The sequence below is a fragment of the Rhamphochromis longiceps genome, linkage group LG4 (genome assembly GCF_057381845.1).
Source record: "Rhamphochromis longiceps isolate RC_006_pf linkage group LG4, R_longiceps_female_GT1.1, whole genome shotgun sequence".
Classification (NCBI taxonomy): Eukaryota; Metazoa; Chordata; class Actinopteri; order Cichliformes; family Cichlidae; genus Rhamphochromis; species Rhamphochromis longiceps.
The window spans coordinates 4,256,887-4,274,172 of NC_140560.1; the positions used below are offsets into that span (position 1 = coordinate 4,256,887).

The following is a 17,286-nucleotide window of genomic DNA, read 5'->3' on the forward strand; positions in this document are numbered from 1 at the left end:
CTGTTATTGCCAACAAAGGTTATGTTACAAAGTATTGAGTTGTATTTTTGTTATTGACCAAATACTTATTTTCCACCCTGATTTACCAATAAATTCTTTACAAATCCTACCATGTGGATTCATGGATTTTTCTTTCACATTCTGTCTCTCACAGTTGAAGTGTACCTCTGGTGCAAATTACTGACCTCTGTCATCATTTTAGGTGGGGGAACTTGCACAATCGGTGGCTGACTAAATACTTTTTTGCCCCACTGTACTTAGTTTTAATATTACTCTTATTATTCTTTCTGGGTCACAAAATAAACTTTTAAGATATTTTCAGGCAAGAATGTAGCTGTGTAAACTTCAAATATCTGCTCTGTTTATCAAGACACCACATATTTGCATATAATGCTCCGACAGTTTCGGAGACGTCTGTTACCCACCAGCTTGATAGCTAGCCAGGGCGAGTAAAGCGAACTCCCGGCACATCGTTTCAAACCCCCCACGGGGGTAAACTCTGGGTAAACAGGATATATGAGTCACTTAGATAACTTAAAAATGTCATTGTTTGGCTTTTTTCAGTGTTTTATTTGTTCATGAGTAAATCGGTTTGGCTGTGATTAAAGTTATAGTTTTCACACAGCTGAATAAATGTCAAACGGAAAACTGACTAAACAGAAGTGTGAGATGGTCGAGGATTTCCGCCAGTGTCCTGTTTCTTATATTTTAGATAGCAAGGAGCAGACGGCTGAGTTTATTAAACTCCACCGAGACAGTGGTGACGCAAAACTGAAGACTAGACCCATTTCACAGCCGCTCACTTACGGCCTACCCGGCCTTCGGAGGACCCGGTCCACGTAGACCATGAAGGCCGGGTCCTCAGAAGGATGCAGCCTATGAATTTGGACAACCCCTACATCTACCATCTAGACCACTCACTGTACATTTACATCCCTCAAAGCTTCTTTTGAAAAAAGTGTTAAACAAAGATCCACAAATGGGGTTTTAAGTACTTTTATAACCCTCAATTCTTTTAAGGAAGGAGTATTTCCACCAAAAGGTTTTAGAACTTCAAAGCGTTCATCAAAAGTGCTTATTCCTTACAAGACTGACTGACAACATGCAAAACACTTCTGTTAGAGCTGAGGAGGTAATAAGAACGGAGTAATACTTGGAATTTGACAGGTTTCTGGAAGACAGAAGGACCACCAGAGGACTTGTATTCTGCCCGGAAACTATTCTGAGACACCACACTGTGGCAGAGGGATGGGATCTGCAGAAGACAAAGAAAAAAGTGATGCCAAGTTATGACGATCGAATCTCAAATTTGTGCGTTTAACACCGCCGTGGGAATCGTACTAATATGTCGAAGCTTATCTAAGTTTGTCTGCACTCACGGAGAGAAAAGCTTGGACGATGTCAGCCTTGATAGAGCTGAGCGGCTTGTCTCTGATCAAGACAAAGATCTGCTCCTCTTTCTCCAGCGTGATGAAGTTACCAAACCAGGACCGCTTCACCAGCCTGCAAATTAATCAGATTAGTTTCAGTCACACGTTTTATACAGTACAAATAGAAAAATAATGGCTCACTCATCCATAAGCACTGACACAGCACAGAGATTAAAGGTTAAATTCACTAAAAATGGACAAGAAAGCACAACTACAACCAAGTCAGTAGATAACACAGTAATATCACACGTCACAGTGGAGAGCTAAGCAACATGTATTTTCATCCTTGATGTGTCAGCCCACAGTAACAGAGTTGTTTTTTGGCTTTTGGGTGAAGCACAGTAAAAGTGGTAAAAAGTTACCTGGTTATTTAGTGAAAGATGACTGTTTACTGTCATTTACTCTTTTTCAGATATGTTGCTGCTGAGTGTTTTAGGCTGAACTGCAAATCAAAGTCTAACAGTGTCTAAAACCATATAACAAGCTCCACATGTTCTCTCTTTCTAATATGATAATGTAAGTCAGGCATCTCTACGGTGGCCTGAGAGGTCAAATGCACTGCAGCTTAAGAAAACACCAGCAAATGTTGGTGTTTTTGGACAGGAAATAACGTGACTGAAACCAGAGCATGTAAAGGAGTCCTCTGAGAGAGTGCCGTGAGGGACAAAAAGATGAGATTCATTTAATACTGTAGATAAATGTTTGCTATCAGCTGTTTGCCATAAGCTTGTCACTTCTGCAGCTGGTCCATGACGTTACCGTCTCTCCAAAAAACACTCGCTCGAGTGTTTGTTGTGTTTTGAGTGCTTTTGTAGCATTTTTCTATGTGTTGGTGTTTTGTTTTTTAATTTGAAGTGCTTTTGGCCAACGTACATCCCCCCAGTAGAGGTGTGCCATATTGTAAATTCTGGTATTGATCCAATACCAAATACTTACATGGCCTAAACCGAGGCCGATACCAACAGCGATATGTTCAACCAATAAGTGCAGCTTATGTAGTGGAGGGCAGTGTGTCATGACTTACGAGATAAATCTTCACCACTAAATCTCTGTGATTTTTACTTTGAACATTAAAAAAGTTCAGACAACAAAAAAACCCTGTTCAGCCTTTCATGAAGTTTGAAACAAGCTTTGTTGGAGACCTGGAATGTCAATGTGTCTTTCTCTAAACGACTTTGGGTCAGCTGTAGGCTACGAATAAAATCAACAAAGGTTACAATGTTTTTCATTTTCAAAAAAAGAATTCAGTCGGCTACATACTGAACACAGAGGATAGAAACAAAGTATCGATCTTGTCGCGCCAGTATTGGTCCAATACTGATACCAGTGCTGATATTCAGGCTATTAATATTTTCGATCTGCCCACCTCCTCCCCAGAGTGTGTGTTTGAATCTTAAACTTAAGATACTGGAGCAAACTTACTCTCTGCTGTGTTATAATAAACTAGCCCTTTAGCCCTGTTCTAAATGACTTATTTCAGTGTGAAGCATGGTGTGAACATGATGCTTCAAACTCTCAGTTTCTGAATGTTTATCTGCAAACAGCAGCTTTAACTTGTGTCTTAAACCAATGTCTATGGTGATTTTGGTAAAATCGTGACTTTTATCTTGGAAAATGGCTTGCAAGTGACGGCTAATTAACAAGGAGTTAACGTGCCATACCTGTTCTGTTGTCTGACAGCAGAAACAGAAAAATTATATACATGAGAAGAGCTTTAATGGAAAGTTGGCTGTATTAAAACACAGTAAATGCGAAGAGAGATAGTAGCACAAAAGCAAACAGCGCTAAAGAGGTGAAAGCCAGCTAAGTGTAGTTTGCACTGAAGCACAAAAGGCAAAAGAAAAGATGAAAAAAGCAGAGCAACCAACAACCAATACACAGTTCCTGCATATTGGTTTCAAATCGGTCTTAAAACTGTTGGCTGTGCCTCAGCATTACACTTTCAACACATCTGTGTGCTGTGGGGGACAGTCAGTGCTGATGTTGACTGTAGCAGCATTAGATGCTACGTGCTAACACAAACCGGTTCTTTAGAAATAAATAAACATTGTTGTATTCACCCTGGCAGCCAACAAATGTTTGATATTTGTTTTTTGGCTGTGACAGTTTAGAGCTAGCAGGAATGGCTCCATTCATTCTGAATGTAAGAGATCAACATCTAAAAATTGCTGCTCATTCGGTTACGACATCAGAAATGACTGCAAACTTGAATTGTTGATTCAGAGACAAGCCCACTGATCTATAGAAGGAAAGGAACAAAGTGAGAGGATGATCTGATCGGTGATGGGGGATGGGCTTTTCTCTTACTTTGTGGGTCTTTAGACATGTAAGTGAAAGAAGGAGGATTTTGCAAAACACAGTGCGCCCCTTTGAGTTGTAGGAAAGAAAACTGATTGAATGTGTGTACTTACTCTGGGCTGGATTCTGGCGTTAAGCTGGACATATCCTCTGATGTAGGAACTGGAGTCAGAGAGAGGGAAAGAAAAGGTCAGTAATTCTTGATGACAGGCTCAAATGTAATTGCTGTAATTACATATTATTAGAAAATAAGATGTTACTTAACACTGCCCCAGGCATCAGGCTGGAACACGTGCTACTTTCTTAGTAACAATAGATTCTATCTTGGATTCATCTCTTCATAAGATTCATTTGCTCTTGGCTAAAAGACTATTTTCTTTAATTGTGTGTCTTAAACTCCTTATTCACCTTGTAGTTTGCGCCTGTGGAAGCGCGGAGAGCCCAGAAGGTTGTTCTTGAATGAGTTGAGCCTGGATCTCCAGTGAGCAGAGCCCGAGGCAGCCATCCCACCACTGCCCCCCGGGCTGGAGGGCGGGGTCAGCGACAGCGAGGCAGCTCCGTCCGCTCTGGAGGAAGAAGACGAGGAGGAAGAGGAGGGAGGGGTGGTGGAGGAAGGGTGTTGGAGTTGGTGCACAGGCGTGCCCAGCGGGGTGGGCAGCGGCGAGCCTTGCGGTGTGACCTGCGACACAGGGGGAGGGGTGGCAGAGGAGTTAGAGGACGAGTGGATGTTCTTGGACTTGAAGACAGATGGTGACGGGAAGTTGAAGAAGCGTGGAATGGGGGAGAGTATAGGGGAGGGCGAAGGGGAAGGGGAGCGTGGTGTCTGGAGTGGGAGGGACTTCATGGTGTGAAGCTGGGGCCGTTCTGCGGGGCCTTTTGAGGGCAAGGTCTGGGTTTTTGGGTCAGGCGCCGGGCGGGTAGGTCGAGGGGTGGTGGCACTTCCTGGTTTGGGGTCTTTGGAGGAGGAAGCGGAGGTGGAGGTGACTTCTGATTGGCTGAAAGTGAAGACCGGACTCTGATTGGTAGACAGAGAGAGATGGAAACAGGTACAGACAGATGTGAGAGGAAGAAATGGTCATGAAATATGATTCATGGATATGATTTATCAGCGAACCTCATCGAGATGCAACAACGAACGATGGAATTAATTACTTCTACTTCTATCATAAATGTGTATCTGTCAGACACTTTTTACCCATGTCAGCATGAGAACAGAGATCTTTGCATGAGGCAGCATGACATGGCAATGCATATGACTCAGGATGTAACGATATGATGGCGAGGCATGAGAAGCGATGACAGCTTGTGATATATATGAAAAAGTCACAATACAGGAAATTTGTTTTTGTCAAGACGTGAACTGATGATGCATGTACTAAAGCAACTGACAACACACACACACAGACACACTATTTGTGTTTTACTGGTACCACGCTACAACACACTACCTTGCAGAAAAGCACGTGAGAATGATATTTAATGATATATTAATAATACTAATAACTACCAAAATGTAAGTTTTCCATGAAATTATACATTAAATAAACATTCCGTTGATAAATTCCTAAATGATTAATTATTGGACCTGTGATTTTGTATATCGCAGTTACATTTTATTAAATGTATTTTGGGCAAAGAATAATGTTTTTGTATGTGTTTGTGTGTCTTTAAATAACCATCTGAATCCAAACACAGCCTCACACTACTGTTACTTTAGAAATTCAGTTTTTAGCAAAAGATATGGAAATGGAAACATTCCTGCTGTGGAAGAATCCACACTTTGTCTGCTAGTTGATATTTCCAGCAGCTCATTATGTACAGTCTTTGTGTCCAGCTAAGCTAACTTTCTGGCTCTACTAGCTTTATGCTAATGGTTTATCGTTTAAAAAGTTAACTCTTCGTTGTAGTGCTCATAAACAATAACAGCAAATCTGCGGAGCGCTACATTAGCATATGTAGCTAATACAATAAAACTGAGAAACTGTGCACCTGTTAGCAAGTTACACTGTATCAAATCTGAGAGAGTAATGAAGATGAGCTGTAGCTTAGTGTCCTTACAAAAACAATAACTGTATAAAGACTCTGTCACATGGGTGCACATTACAAATGAACTGTAACAGTCTGTGCCACTCCTATACTTTTACACAATCATGTTGTCAAATAATATAAAATACAGCATATGTATTCTGAATAGATATAGGTTGGTTATATGGACTATGTTTAAAACATTTAAAACAACTAAACAGAAAAATTGCCTAAACCTAGCCACCGAGATCCACACAGAAACAATATAGGGTGAAGTTCTTACCCTGGGACTGCTAAGAGGACTGGAGGACAGACCTGTGGAGGCCCCACTGACTGAACGAGACCTTTCAAAGACAGCAGAAAGTAACACATGCGCTCAATCATCAAAAAAATATTCTGGCAGTTTGTAGCTCTAATCTCTTCCAAAGCTGAACACTTTGTTCTCACTTGTAGTTTTAAACAGTTAGTACCTCTGGCTGTATGCATTAGTGTCCAGGGCCCTGCGAGGCGGGGTGGGAGAAACCTGTTCTGTGACACTGAGGACCTCTAAACTCTTCCTCTCTGGACGACTGCGGCCATAACGATTCAGCATGGGGGAGTCAACACGCTTCCTGGGTGGGTCTGCGAGACAAAAATATTTGTGAATTAATTGAAATGGAAATGCAAGAAATAATTAAAAACATCTCTGGACATTTTCAAGAATAAATAGTAGCATGAACGAAGGTCAACATATACATTTAGAGCTTTACATCTTATTTTTTTATGGTCAGGACGATCTCACCTATGTCATTCCTTGGTGGCAGATCCTCGTCCTCACAGCTGGGGTATCGCTCTTTCCTGTCCAACAGGAGGTAGTAGATCATCTTTTCCTGGTTCTCCCTGCAGAAACAAGCGTAGTAAAGCAGGAATTAAATGCTGGGGGGAAAAATGTAACAGCCAAAAGGTCAGTCTTTGGTCATCATAAAGACTTTACAAAGATGTTAAAAAAGACGTGCAAGGCGATGATGTCTTTGTTTGCTTTCATGGATTGCTAGTTAAAGTTCTACAGGACCTGAAGTGTTTTTGCAGGATTGTGTGCTAGTGGTCATTAAAAAGAAATGACTTTTTTAACCTACCTGTATCTATGTCTAGCTAGCTGGCTAGGTAGCAAACTATATAACTGAGAGAAAGTGGTCATCTTTTGCTAAATCTAATATCTATATGTGAAAAAAAAACCATGTATTAGAGTAACTTGGTCATACAGTAAGTACATTTTGATGCATAATGTCTAAATAAAGTAGACACACTACTAGCTAACTTTTTTTGCTTGCTTTGGGTCACTTCCTGATTGGGGAAAGTAAGTATTCATTGTTCATGTCAACAAAGTTCAGTGTCAACTCTAAACCTGCCTTTGTGAATTATTTGAAGGTGAGGCAACAAATTAACAAGTTATTACAAACAGTTTTGGAAGTCATGTTGCTGCCACACGGATCAGCTAGCTGCTAGCGCCTCTGCTACAGTGGTTGCTAACCCTGTCTGCATGCTTGTAGTATGAAAAACTGCTCCTCCTGCTGTGGCAAGTAAAAGAGCCAGGATATAATAAGGATAAGAATACGAATTATTTTGCACTGCAGACATGTTTCATAAAGCTAAGGACTGCACAGCTGGATAATTATATATGCGTCTAAGAGGATTTTCTGATGGTTTCTCTATATAAATAATTGCACTTTGCTCCTTTTCACTTTTACTCTTATTGTTATTTTGTGGCTTTTCCCCCTAAAATTATTAATACTTGCAACTGAAATATACTAAATCAGAAAAAAAGTTTAGAGATCAGATTAAGGACTCTTTCAAATCACGTCACCTTTAATTCTCCTCCAACTGTAACCAAAGCCGTCCTGCCCACCTGCTATTCAAACCCTTCCAAGGGGCAGCCAATCAGAAGAAAGTTGGCAACAGAAAGGGAGCTTAAATGGCTAAAATAAAGAACAAATGATTCACACTATGTGCAGAGCCACTCCACTCATAGCGGCGACCTTCGAAGGACATTTGAAAATGTACTTTTTGAATTTTCTTAAGTGAATATTCAGGAAATAGATTAACTGTCCAGGCTACCAATTCTTGTTTCTGTTACTCTATATCACAGACATTAAACTGTCATATATCCCATGATGTTGCAATTGTTGCAGGTTTTAAGAGAATTTAAAGGAGCTTTTTATCCCTGAAAATTTCATGTGGCTAACTTGTTTAAGTCATAAGGTCAAATCTGACATGTGTTACATTTATTAAATATACATCCAAAAACATCTCAGTTGATTCAGAGGGTGATTGGTTTTATACAGTAGTATCCAGCTCCTTTCCTCAGGCTGAGTTCACTTCACAAAGAACAAAGTTTTTTAATAACTTTTTTAATGACTCTTTTATGTATGTATTGTTTTTATTACTGCCATGAAGAGACTAAATACAATTTTATTTTGGAGCCTCGTGTGGTGGGTGAACATCCACGTTAATTCTGCAGACGGAGAGGACGGACAGAGAGGAAAATGCGAGAGGCATTGTTTGCATTGTTGCTCTTGTTCCTGCCATGTCAGGCAGTTCATGATGTAAGTAACTGGCTGGCCACAATGAGACAAAGAGATAATGAGAAAAAGAGAAATTAAATCAGCAACACAGAGTCGTGTTTTCTGTTTTTACTTGCTCAGTATGTATACAAGCACACTTACATTTAAAAACTGCACTTAGCGCCTGTGTAAGAGCTGAGATGCCAGCGGCTGTGATGTTGTAAACTCAGGAATCAGGAGGAATAACGGAGAAACAGGCATATGGACGTAAATCTGATTTGTGAGTTGATTCGGCAATATCTCGGATGTAAAAGTGGACATTTCTGTGTTGTATTTACTCACTCCTCACTTGTAAGGTCCTGTGTGAGTTTAACCCGATCTCTGAAGCACCCTAGGGAGTACATGCTTTCCAGGACATCAGGGTCAAGCTCAGTTAAGGACAGTATCCTCTTCATACACACTCGGCGAGGGGGAGGCTGCTCTGGACAGGGCTCGTTCCGACCGCCCCTGGCACAAAAACAAAAAGTCAGTCTATTTAGGCTGTGTAATTAAAAATGCTTTCTCTGAAGAAAGTTTAGCATGTGGTGCAGTGAACACCGCCACATCAGCCACAGGCTTTCATGTTTAAGTATAAATAGATCTGGTTTAAGCATGACTATTGAAAGAGATAGTAGAGGTAGTATTGTTTCACTTACACCCTGACAGAAAATAAAAATGTGAGAATAACTGAAAAGCTTAATTTTGCTTTCCAAAATCCAGGCCGGGAGCTACTCTTGGTCTCCAAGACTGCAGGACTGAAGAGAGAAATCCCAAAATAGATCACAGGATTCACTCACCTACTTGTAGTTAACGCTCACTGATGGTGTACTTTATGTATGAGACACGGTATTTCAGTACCAGCATGACTTAAAAGCTTTATATTTAAGAATTGGAATTAGGAAAGACATCTTATGATTCCATAAAATGCTATTTGACTTTGTTAAATTTAACAAGGGGAAATTCTGCAGAGATTTCTTACGCTGCCTTTGAAACAGTTCCTTTGAAGGATCATAGTAAGCTGGTATGTATAAAAAGTCAGCAGGGGTGGAGGTGCATTGAATAGAGAGGGGAAAATGTAAAATGCAAAAAAAAAGCCAGACGGACAAAAGAACAAAATAAAAAGTTAAATATACTTACAGGTACCAGGGGTGTTTCTGTATTGCTTCAAGCTGTATTGAAAAAACACAAGCCAATATTAAAGCACATTAAAGCATATTAAAGAGAATTATTGTGACTTATTTACATGTATAATCACATCTCAACTCTGGGTTCTGGGAAAAATGTCAGCGTTTTTAAGGAAAGCACATCTGTTTATGTTTGATATAACATAAGATGATCACGTTTATGATAATGATTGAGTGATTAATCGTAAATTACCTATAATTTTGAATAAAAATTTTAGTAGATTTACATTTTCAGTAACTCCACCCATGTTCTAATGTCATATTGTGTTACCTGATGTGAGCTTATCATGCTAAAATGATGATTGTTAATAGAAATACCATTATTCTAATTATGTTAGCACAGCTGAAATACGTGCGCTATTTTAAGAAGCAGTATGTTTAGCGTCTGTGTGTCATTTGTCTCATTTGACCAGTTTCGTGTTATATCGGACCATTTGCTTCATTAAAAAAAACAAAAAACATCTCAAAATGAACCCAGACTTCTGACTCAAACCCATATTTTACAACTACAAGTCCAAAAATAGTTGTGAAGTTGTATAAAATGTACATAAAAACAGAACAGAATGATTTGCAAATCTCACAAACTCACAGTTTTTTCACAAAATAGAAACCACTGCTTCTTGTTTGCTATTGCATTCGAGCTGTTCAACACTCAGCAGCCTAATTTTTTAATTACACGATGTTTTCCATTGGTGAAAAAAAGACATTGTCTGGATGGAAGCATATGTTGCTCTAAAACGTGTACTGATGCCCCCTCAGTTCAGAAACTCTCATCTTTGGTCCCTCACCTTTTTAGTCCAGGAGATGCAGGTCCATGTTTTTCAAAAGGACTTTCAAATTTCAGTTAATCCGACCACAGAAAAGTTTTCCACTTTGCCTCAGTCCATTTTAAATGAGCTTTGCCCAGAGAAGACAGTAGCATTAACCTGCATTTGGGTGTGGCGTCGTGTGTTCACAGACAGTGATTTCTGGAATTGTTCCTGAGCCCATGCAGCGATTTACAGGACAGAATCGTGTCTGTTTGTTGCAGATTCGTGAACCCCTACCCATGTTTTCTTCTGAGTCTTTCTAAGATGTTCTTTTTACACGCAGTTGTATTACTGACCTGTTGCCGGTTAACCTTATTAGTTGCAAAATGTTCCTCCAGCTGTTTCTTTTAGTACCACTTACTTTTATCGCCTTTTGTTGCCCCATCCTAACTTTTTAAAGACATGTTACAACGGTGATCTAAAAGAAGCCATTTTTCTTACAGGGAAGGTAATGAAACAATGTGAAGCCCATCTTATTAGTGGAAATATTTCAATCTCTACAGGAGTGGACATAAAACCCAGGTCAAACCATGCAATGCCCAGAAGGACCCACGAGCTACATCTCAGGACTGTTTAAAAAGAACATGCCACTACAGCATTGGTTTGCAAAGGTATATCTGAATAAACCACAAAGCCATAGTCCAGACCACAACCTCACTGAGATGCATAAATGACTGCTCACAAACCTCACTGCACTGAAGCGACATTGTAAGGGAGAGTGGACAGAAAATTCCTCCACAGTGATGATGATGAGTGATTGATGAAGTTGACTTGAGGTTATTGCTACCAAAGGTGGTTCCACACGCTGCTAATGTACTCTGTTTTTCACAGCTCTATTTATTAGGCGTTAGCTACTCTTTCTAGCTAGCTAAGATTTGCAGATTTGACAGGCTAACATGATGGTAAACATGCTAACTATTTTTATCTTCATTATATCAACATGTCAGCAAGGTCATTATAGTTATATGAGCTAACTGGTGGAGCATTTAGCCAGTAAAGGGCCACAGATTCTAGTTTTCACAACATGGTAAAAAGTTTCCCTGCAGCAGTCCTACATGCCCTCGTACATTAGATTCTCTGCATTAGGACTGCATATAAGTAGAAGCCATCCCATCGGTCCTGTGCAGCATCTCTTGGGGCTAGAATAATGAAGCAGCTGCAGTTCTGCAAGTGTATAAAAGGAGAAAGTGGGCCTACTGTGTAAGCACTGCATTTATACATCTGCAGAGAGGAAACTTGCAAGAATCTGCACACAGCTAGGGATTTGCATTGGTGAACTTGCTTACAAAGGACTGCAGACAGGAGCCTTTCCAACCGCCTCCTGTTATAAATTAAATGTGATGAAACACTAAAGATGTGTTGCTTTATTTGCTCTTAACTACTACTAAACTGGTGTGGAATCTGTCTCCTTGTGCAGTGGGTGGTTTCCATGGAGGCAACGAGGAAGCGGATAGAGACAGAGAGAGTGAGGGAGAGACAGTCTGACCTGGTTTCAGGCTCCATTAATCAACAGCTCATCAGACAAACTCACAGCTTTGATTAAATCTGCTGTAGTAGACTAACTAACCAGACTTTTCCTCCTCTCTGTCCTTATTTTACAGCCCTCTGTGACACACATTGTCACAGTTGTCCCCATCTACCTGCCTGTTAAGCATGAATTAATTTCCACATGATTGCTTTATCTCAGCTTCATTTTATAACCTGAGTTCAATGGAACTTCATCTAGCTGCCCAGAGCATTCACTCATTTCTTTATTCGTTCACTTACTCACCCTACCAGTCTTTTCTTTTTCAAGAATCTGACCTATAGTTAGAAAAGGTTTTGAGTTCCTGGATTCATTTAAAAACTACAAACTTGTGTCTAAGAATAGAAACAACAAATAGTGGTAGTTCTGTCATTGCTGACTCTACTTCTGTCTTTTAGCAAAACCTTACGGCCATGCCTCTGCTCACTCCTTCTACCCTCCTCGTTTCTCTCCTTCATCCTCCCTCTGTAAGGTCTCGTGTCAGGTTTAATGTCTGTCACATCTTGAAGCAAACCCAGAGGCCGGGTCTTTTCTTTTCCCCTCATCCACCCTTTTAAATGTCCAGGCCACGTGCTGTAAAAAATCCGATAATCCCCACCCTCCTTTGCTACTTTTACGACACCTGAAAGGCTTTTACATTTGATGCAATTTACAAGGATTATGGAAGCAGATCTAACATTAAAATTAGTTTTCGAAACAGCATGATGTTGATTTTAAATAGAGGAAGACAAAAACAGGCCTTTCATTTTAATGGTGCTACAGTTTATCTGGCTGAAATGTTACTGACAAATCATACAAATTGCAGGTACTTAGCTAGTTCAGTTAACACTACATTCCACAGTTCAGTGAAACAGCATCTCCACCTTTATTTTTCGAAATTTTAAAAATGGGAAACGTGAACAGACTGGTAACACACACAATACTGTTCCATAACTCATGTAGGAGAAAAAGAATTGTAGTTTAGTGTTAAGATAGTTACCAAGTACATTTTGATAGATAAGTACATTTTGAGATTACACTGATTTTTACCAATTATTAGGCTACTGCACGTGTTCATATTTCCAACCAATGAAGGAGCTTGCAAAGAAAAGCGTCTGGACTTCTTTGAGTTGCTTGAAGACGTTTCACCTCTCATCTGAGAAGCTTCTTCAGTTCTAAGGTCAAATGGTGGAGAGTCCCAGATTTAAGCCCTGTGGGAGTGTCCCCCGCCCCAAGAGGGTGAAGAGGTGAAACGGCTTCAAGCAACTCCAAGAACTCCAGAAGCTTTTCTTTCCAAGCTCCTTAGACTACGATGACTTGGATGACTGAGAACCTTCGCAGACATATTTCCAACCATCCATTCCACTTATCCTTGCTAAGTTGCGCTGGAGCCTATGCTAGCTACCATGGGCCGAGAGGCAAGGTACACCTTGGACATGGTGTTAGTCTGTCAGAGGGCTAACAAATAGAGACAGACAACCAATCGCACTGATGGGCAATTTAGCATTACCGATTAACTTCACCCCACTAACTGCATGTCTTTGGACTGTGGGTGGAAGCCAAATTACCCATAGAGAACCCACACAAACACAGCGAGAACATGCAATCTCCACACAGAAACGCCCCGGCCAGATGGTGGAATCAAATCATGAACCTTTTGCTGTGAGGCAACAATGCTAATCACCACACCACCATGCTGCCTATGTGTTCATATTTCAATAAATATAATTTATTTCAATGTCATGAGGCAAACAACTCACAGAATGGGTAATAATTTATGGCTTTGACTCTTAGCTGGTAACACTGGCTAGGACCTCCTACTGCGACAAGCAGGACCAACCTGCTATCTGTGCAGGCGGTATTCTTAAGGAAGTAAAGCCCAGTTAATACTGTTAGTAGGAAGCTAGCTTGCAGATATGCTAATGAATGTCGGTCAGATGAGCAAGTCCAACAATGTCTTTATCTGGAACAATCCATAGCCTGACAAGTTAGCTTAAAGTCAGCCATAATTACAAAATGTTTAGTTGTGTTCGTTGTAGACAAAATGAATCAAATTAGAGTACACTTTTTGATTTGTATAGTCATGCCTAATCTTGTGGGTTGAAGCTCCTTTATTCTCCTTCCGACAGATTTTAACAGGAAAACGAAAAGAATTCAGAGAGAGCTCTTCATCTTTGCTTCCAACATGATGTTGGATAACCTCTTCAATGTCACTGTAGTTACATATCTTGTGCGTTGCTGCATTATTATTATATAATCAACGAAAACTAAAACATGGGCTCAGAAAATCTAGGTAAATCACCATCAGCTAATGTTGGTAATAGTGACATGTTCCCTTCTTACCGTTAGTCTCTTGTCAGAGTTGACTTCTATCATTCCTTTGAGCAAAGCTTGGCAGTCAGGAGGTATAAAGTGTGGCATGTGGAATACTCCACTTTTCACTTTCTCTAGAAGCTGCCGCAGGTTGTCATGATCAAAAGGCAAGGCACCCTGGAAAGTGACGGCAGACGATGGAGAGAGAAAGGATGAGATTAAGAAGTACTGGTGGTTTAATCAAAAAGAAGAACTGCTCACCAGTCTGCAGCTGGCAACTTTGTGTCAAAATTGTTTTCCCAGTCAACCCTAACCATTTAAAGTCTTTATGTACAGATATCAGAATTGCTTTTTTGGTCCAACTCTTCTATCCAAATTGAGATGTATCTCATCTAATAATAGCTGGTGACATTCAGAGTAAGTACCAGCTCCACACGTTACACCTTACGATATCCTGAGGACTAAGGACATGAACATGTGAAGCTGTGGACACCACTGATAACCAAGGCTGCTTCAAGTCCACCTTAAGGAGGATTAGTTTGTGCAATGTGGTATAGTGTCTTGCAGACAAGTCCCAAAAAACTGGAAAGCACTTAGACATGTGCATGGCACCTTGCATTTATGATGTGACAATTGACATCACTCAGACCCAAGTGGACCCTCGATTGCCGTGTCGAACTGATAAGCTCTAAGTCATCATCTGTAACGAACCCAGTCCAACCCTAACTCTAAATCCATCCCAGGGCAATCTTCGTGTTAAGTAGTTCTCTCTTGTCTTGGCAATCAGGAAACAAAGAAAAATAATAAATAAATAACTCTAACACATTTCAAAAACTATTCAGATTTTTTCCAGAATGATCCATTTGGCCTTTCTCCAAGATATAAAGTTAGGACAAATCACCCAGGGTGACCTCAGGGGTAAAAGCACATGGCAGACCTCAGCCAAGATCTTGGAAATCAGATCACTGTTATTAACCCACATCAAATATTATCCATTGTTTAGCATTTATTGTGAAAGGACTGTGGAAAAGCTGGGAGGGAGAGCAGGGGGAAGACCTGCAGTATATGGCCTCAGGGCAGATTCCACCTGGACCTCTTTAATAACCGTACAGCATATGGTCCCCAGCTTTCTTTCTTTCTTTTCGTCAAAAAAGCACTTTTTGTTCATCTCTCAACCACAAGGTTCAGTTTTGGGTTACGTGGTTACAGCTAATAACTGAGAGCTCAAAGAGTAAATGTTCTAAATAGACATAAGTCGTACAATCATACAAAAAAGAAAAGAGTACACACTATAAGAAAGAGATATAAAAACCCCAGAAGCTGAGAGAATCTTCTTACCACGAGGAGAGCAAACAGAATGACTCCACAACTCCAAACGTCCGCCCTACGACCATCGTACTTCTCACCCTGAAACACCGCAGTGGGTTAATGTTACACATGCAAACACACACAAAAGACATCATTCATTTAAAGTAGGTAACTCACCCTTATGACCTCTGGGCAAGCATAGTGGGGAGATCTGAAAGGAAAGAATTATTTTATTCACCAAGATATCAAAAACGCTTTCATGGATGTTGATTGTGTTGTGATCTGAGAGTACAAAAACTGAGAACACCTGCTTTTTAATCCACGGACTGAAAAGGTGAATCCAGGTAAAACCTACAATCTGTTGCTAATTTTATCATTTAAATCCACACTCCTCCCAATGGGCTGAGCGTTTGAGCTCTTGGTGAATGCTGCCATTGATTATGTAAAAAGCACAATGGATGTTTTATGGGTTGCTTAAATTCATTAAAATACTAAGATACTGCACACATGCTATCTGTTTTATTCATTACAATAAAACTGATAAGACAACTGAACCACAAAATCTTCTTTGTGGTCTTTGCCCATACTCACCCACAGCTGGTTTCCAGCAGACTATCCCCAACTTGTAGCGAGGCCATGCCAAAGTCTGCTATCCTGATGTTGTTCTTCTCATCCAGGAGAAGATTCTCTGGCTTAAGGTCTCTGTGACTGAACATACAAACACTCAATGAAAGCACTGAAGTATTTTTTCCAAGCCGTAAGTAGAAAGAAGAAAGGTACTTATTTGTATATTTGGTTGACTAGTTTGACGTGAACATTCATAGCACAGTGTTTATTAAAGGTTAGGCTTCTGGAAGAGAAAGCCTCCATGTAACCACATGGAGGCTTTCTCTTCCAGAAGGCTTTCTCTTCTTCTAATAGGGAACTGGTTTCAATCAGACCAATTATATAAGCAGGTGACATGGCACTCAGATAATGCTAAAAAAATCAACCTGTGTTAGAATTCAAACACAGATGGTGATTGTCATGACTATGCCTCCAAAGAGCCAATCAGCAGTGAAACATGTAAGCCAATCAAGTTGCATATGTGTCACGTTCAGTGTACGTTACCCACACATTACTAACAGTCACCAAAATTTGTATCCACAGTGCAATTTTGTTTGAGTCACCACTAAATATGAAATGAGGAATTTGAAAAATCGCTGTTATCTAACAGCCACAATCAGCAATTTATTAACAAACAAAAATTCTTCATTAGAAGTATATGATGGGCCTAAAAAAAATCACATACAGCTAGCGTATAGGTTTGGAAAACCTTGGGGCTCAATCTGCATTTGGTAATAATTCCACCAGAGACAATTCCTCATTCAAGTGGACTGATTATGCTCTTTTCCAAATCCTCATTTTTATTGAAGAACTCTACTAGAGTAGCTTTCCACAACTGATGATTTAAAATAATCCTTTCCTTAAAGCTAGCCTCTCTTTAAGACAATTTTTCTGCCCCTCAAACAACAAAATAGGAAGTGGGCGGTGCCCGATATGACCATATTAGGCATCGTTCCCTCTTACTGAAATCATGAAGACACAAGAGTAGAAAAAATGATCTGAAACTATTAGTGTTTTGAGTCATAGGCACTATAGATACATTAGCTGACCTGAGTTTTTGAAGGTTTAATGGCTAATATGAGCACCTACCACTGTTTAAAGGGTCCCTTTAAACTTCTAACATAGTCTCATTTGTGCTTTCTTGGCTAGGACACTCATCTAAAAGAGTTTTAATCCTCTACCTTTTTTCTTTGTTAAATAAAAATAAGTGAAATAAATTTAAATACGAAT

General features: G+C 40.0%; 1 protein-coding gene and 1 long non-coding RNA gene across 4 annotated transcripts in view; one reads left to right on the forward strand and one right to left on the reverse strand.

The window, feature by feature from the left end:
• The window catches only part of LOC146670845 (uncharacterized), a 372,233-nt gene that overhangs the window by 153,210 nt on the left and 201,737 nt on the right, over positions 1-17,286 (forward strand). The gene's annotated exons all lie outside the window — the stretch shown is intronic.
• Positions 1-17,286, reverse strand: part of LOC146670849 (serine/threonine-protein kinase BRSK1-like) — a 37,161-nt gene that overhangs the window by 13,782 nt on the left and 6,093 nt on the right. For 2 of the 3 annotated variants that reach the window (XM_085402946.1, XM_085402948.1), the window contains 13 exons: positions 16,042-16,158; positions 15,628-15,661; positions 15,481-15,549; positions 14,173-14,319; positions 9,470-9,501; positions 8,636-8,800; positions 6,535-6,632; positions 6,224-6,374; positions 6,037-6,097; positions 4,137-4,743; positions 3,842-3,890; positions 1,380-1,503; positions 1,154-1,255 (listed from right to left, as the gene is read on the reverse strand). In XM_085402946.1, coding sequence (XP_085259072.1) covers positions 1,154-1,255; positions 1,380-1,503; positions 3,842-3,890; positions 4,137-4,743; positions 6,037-6,097; positions 6,224-6,374; positions 6,535-6,632; positions 8,636-8,800; positions 9,470-9,501; positions 14,173-14,319; positions 15,481-15,549; positions 15,628-15,661; positions 16,042-16,158 — 1,756 coding nt within the window. The remainder of the gene's footprint in view (positions 1-1,153; positions 1,256-1,379; positions 1,504-3,841; positions 3,891-4,136; positions 4,744-6,036; positions 6,098-6,223; positions 6,375-6,534; positions 6,633-8,635; positions 8,801-9,469; positions 9,502-14,172; positions 14,320-15,480; positions 15,550-15,627; positions 15,662-16,041; positions 16,159-17,286) is intronic. The other variant, XM_085402947.1, reaches the window with a different exon arrangement.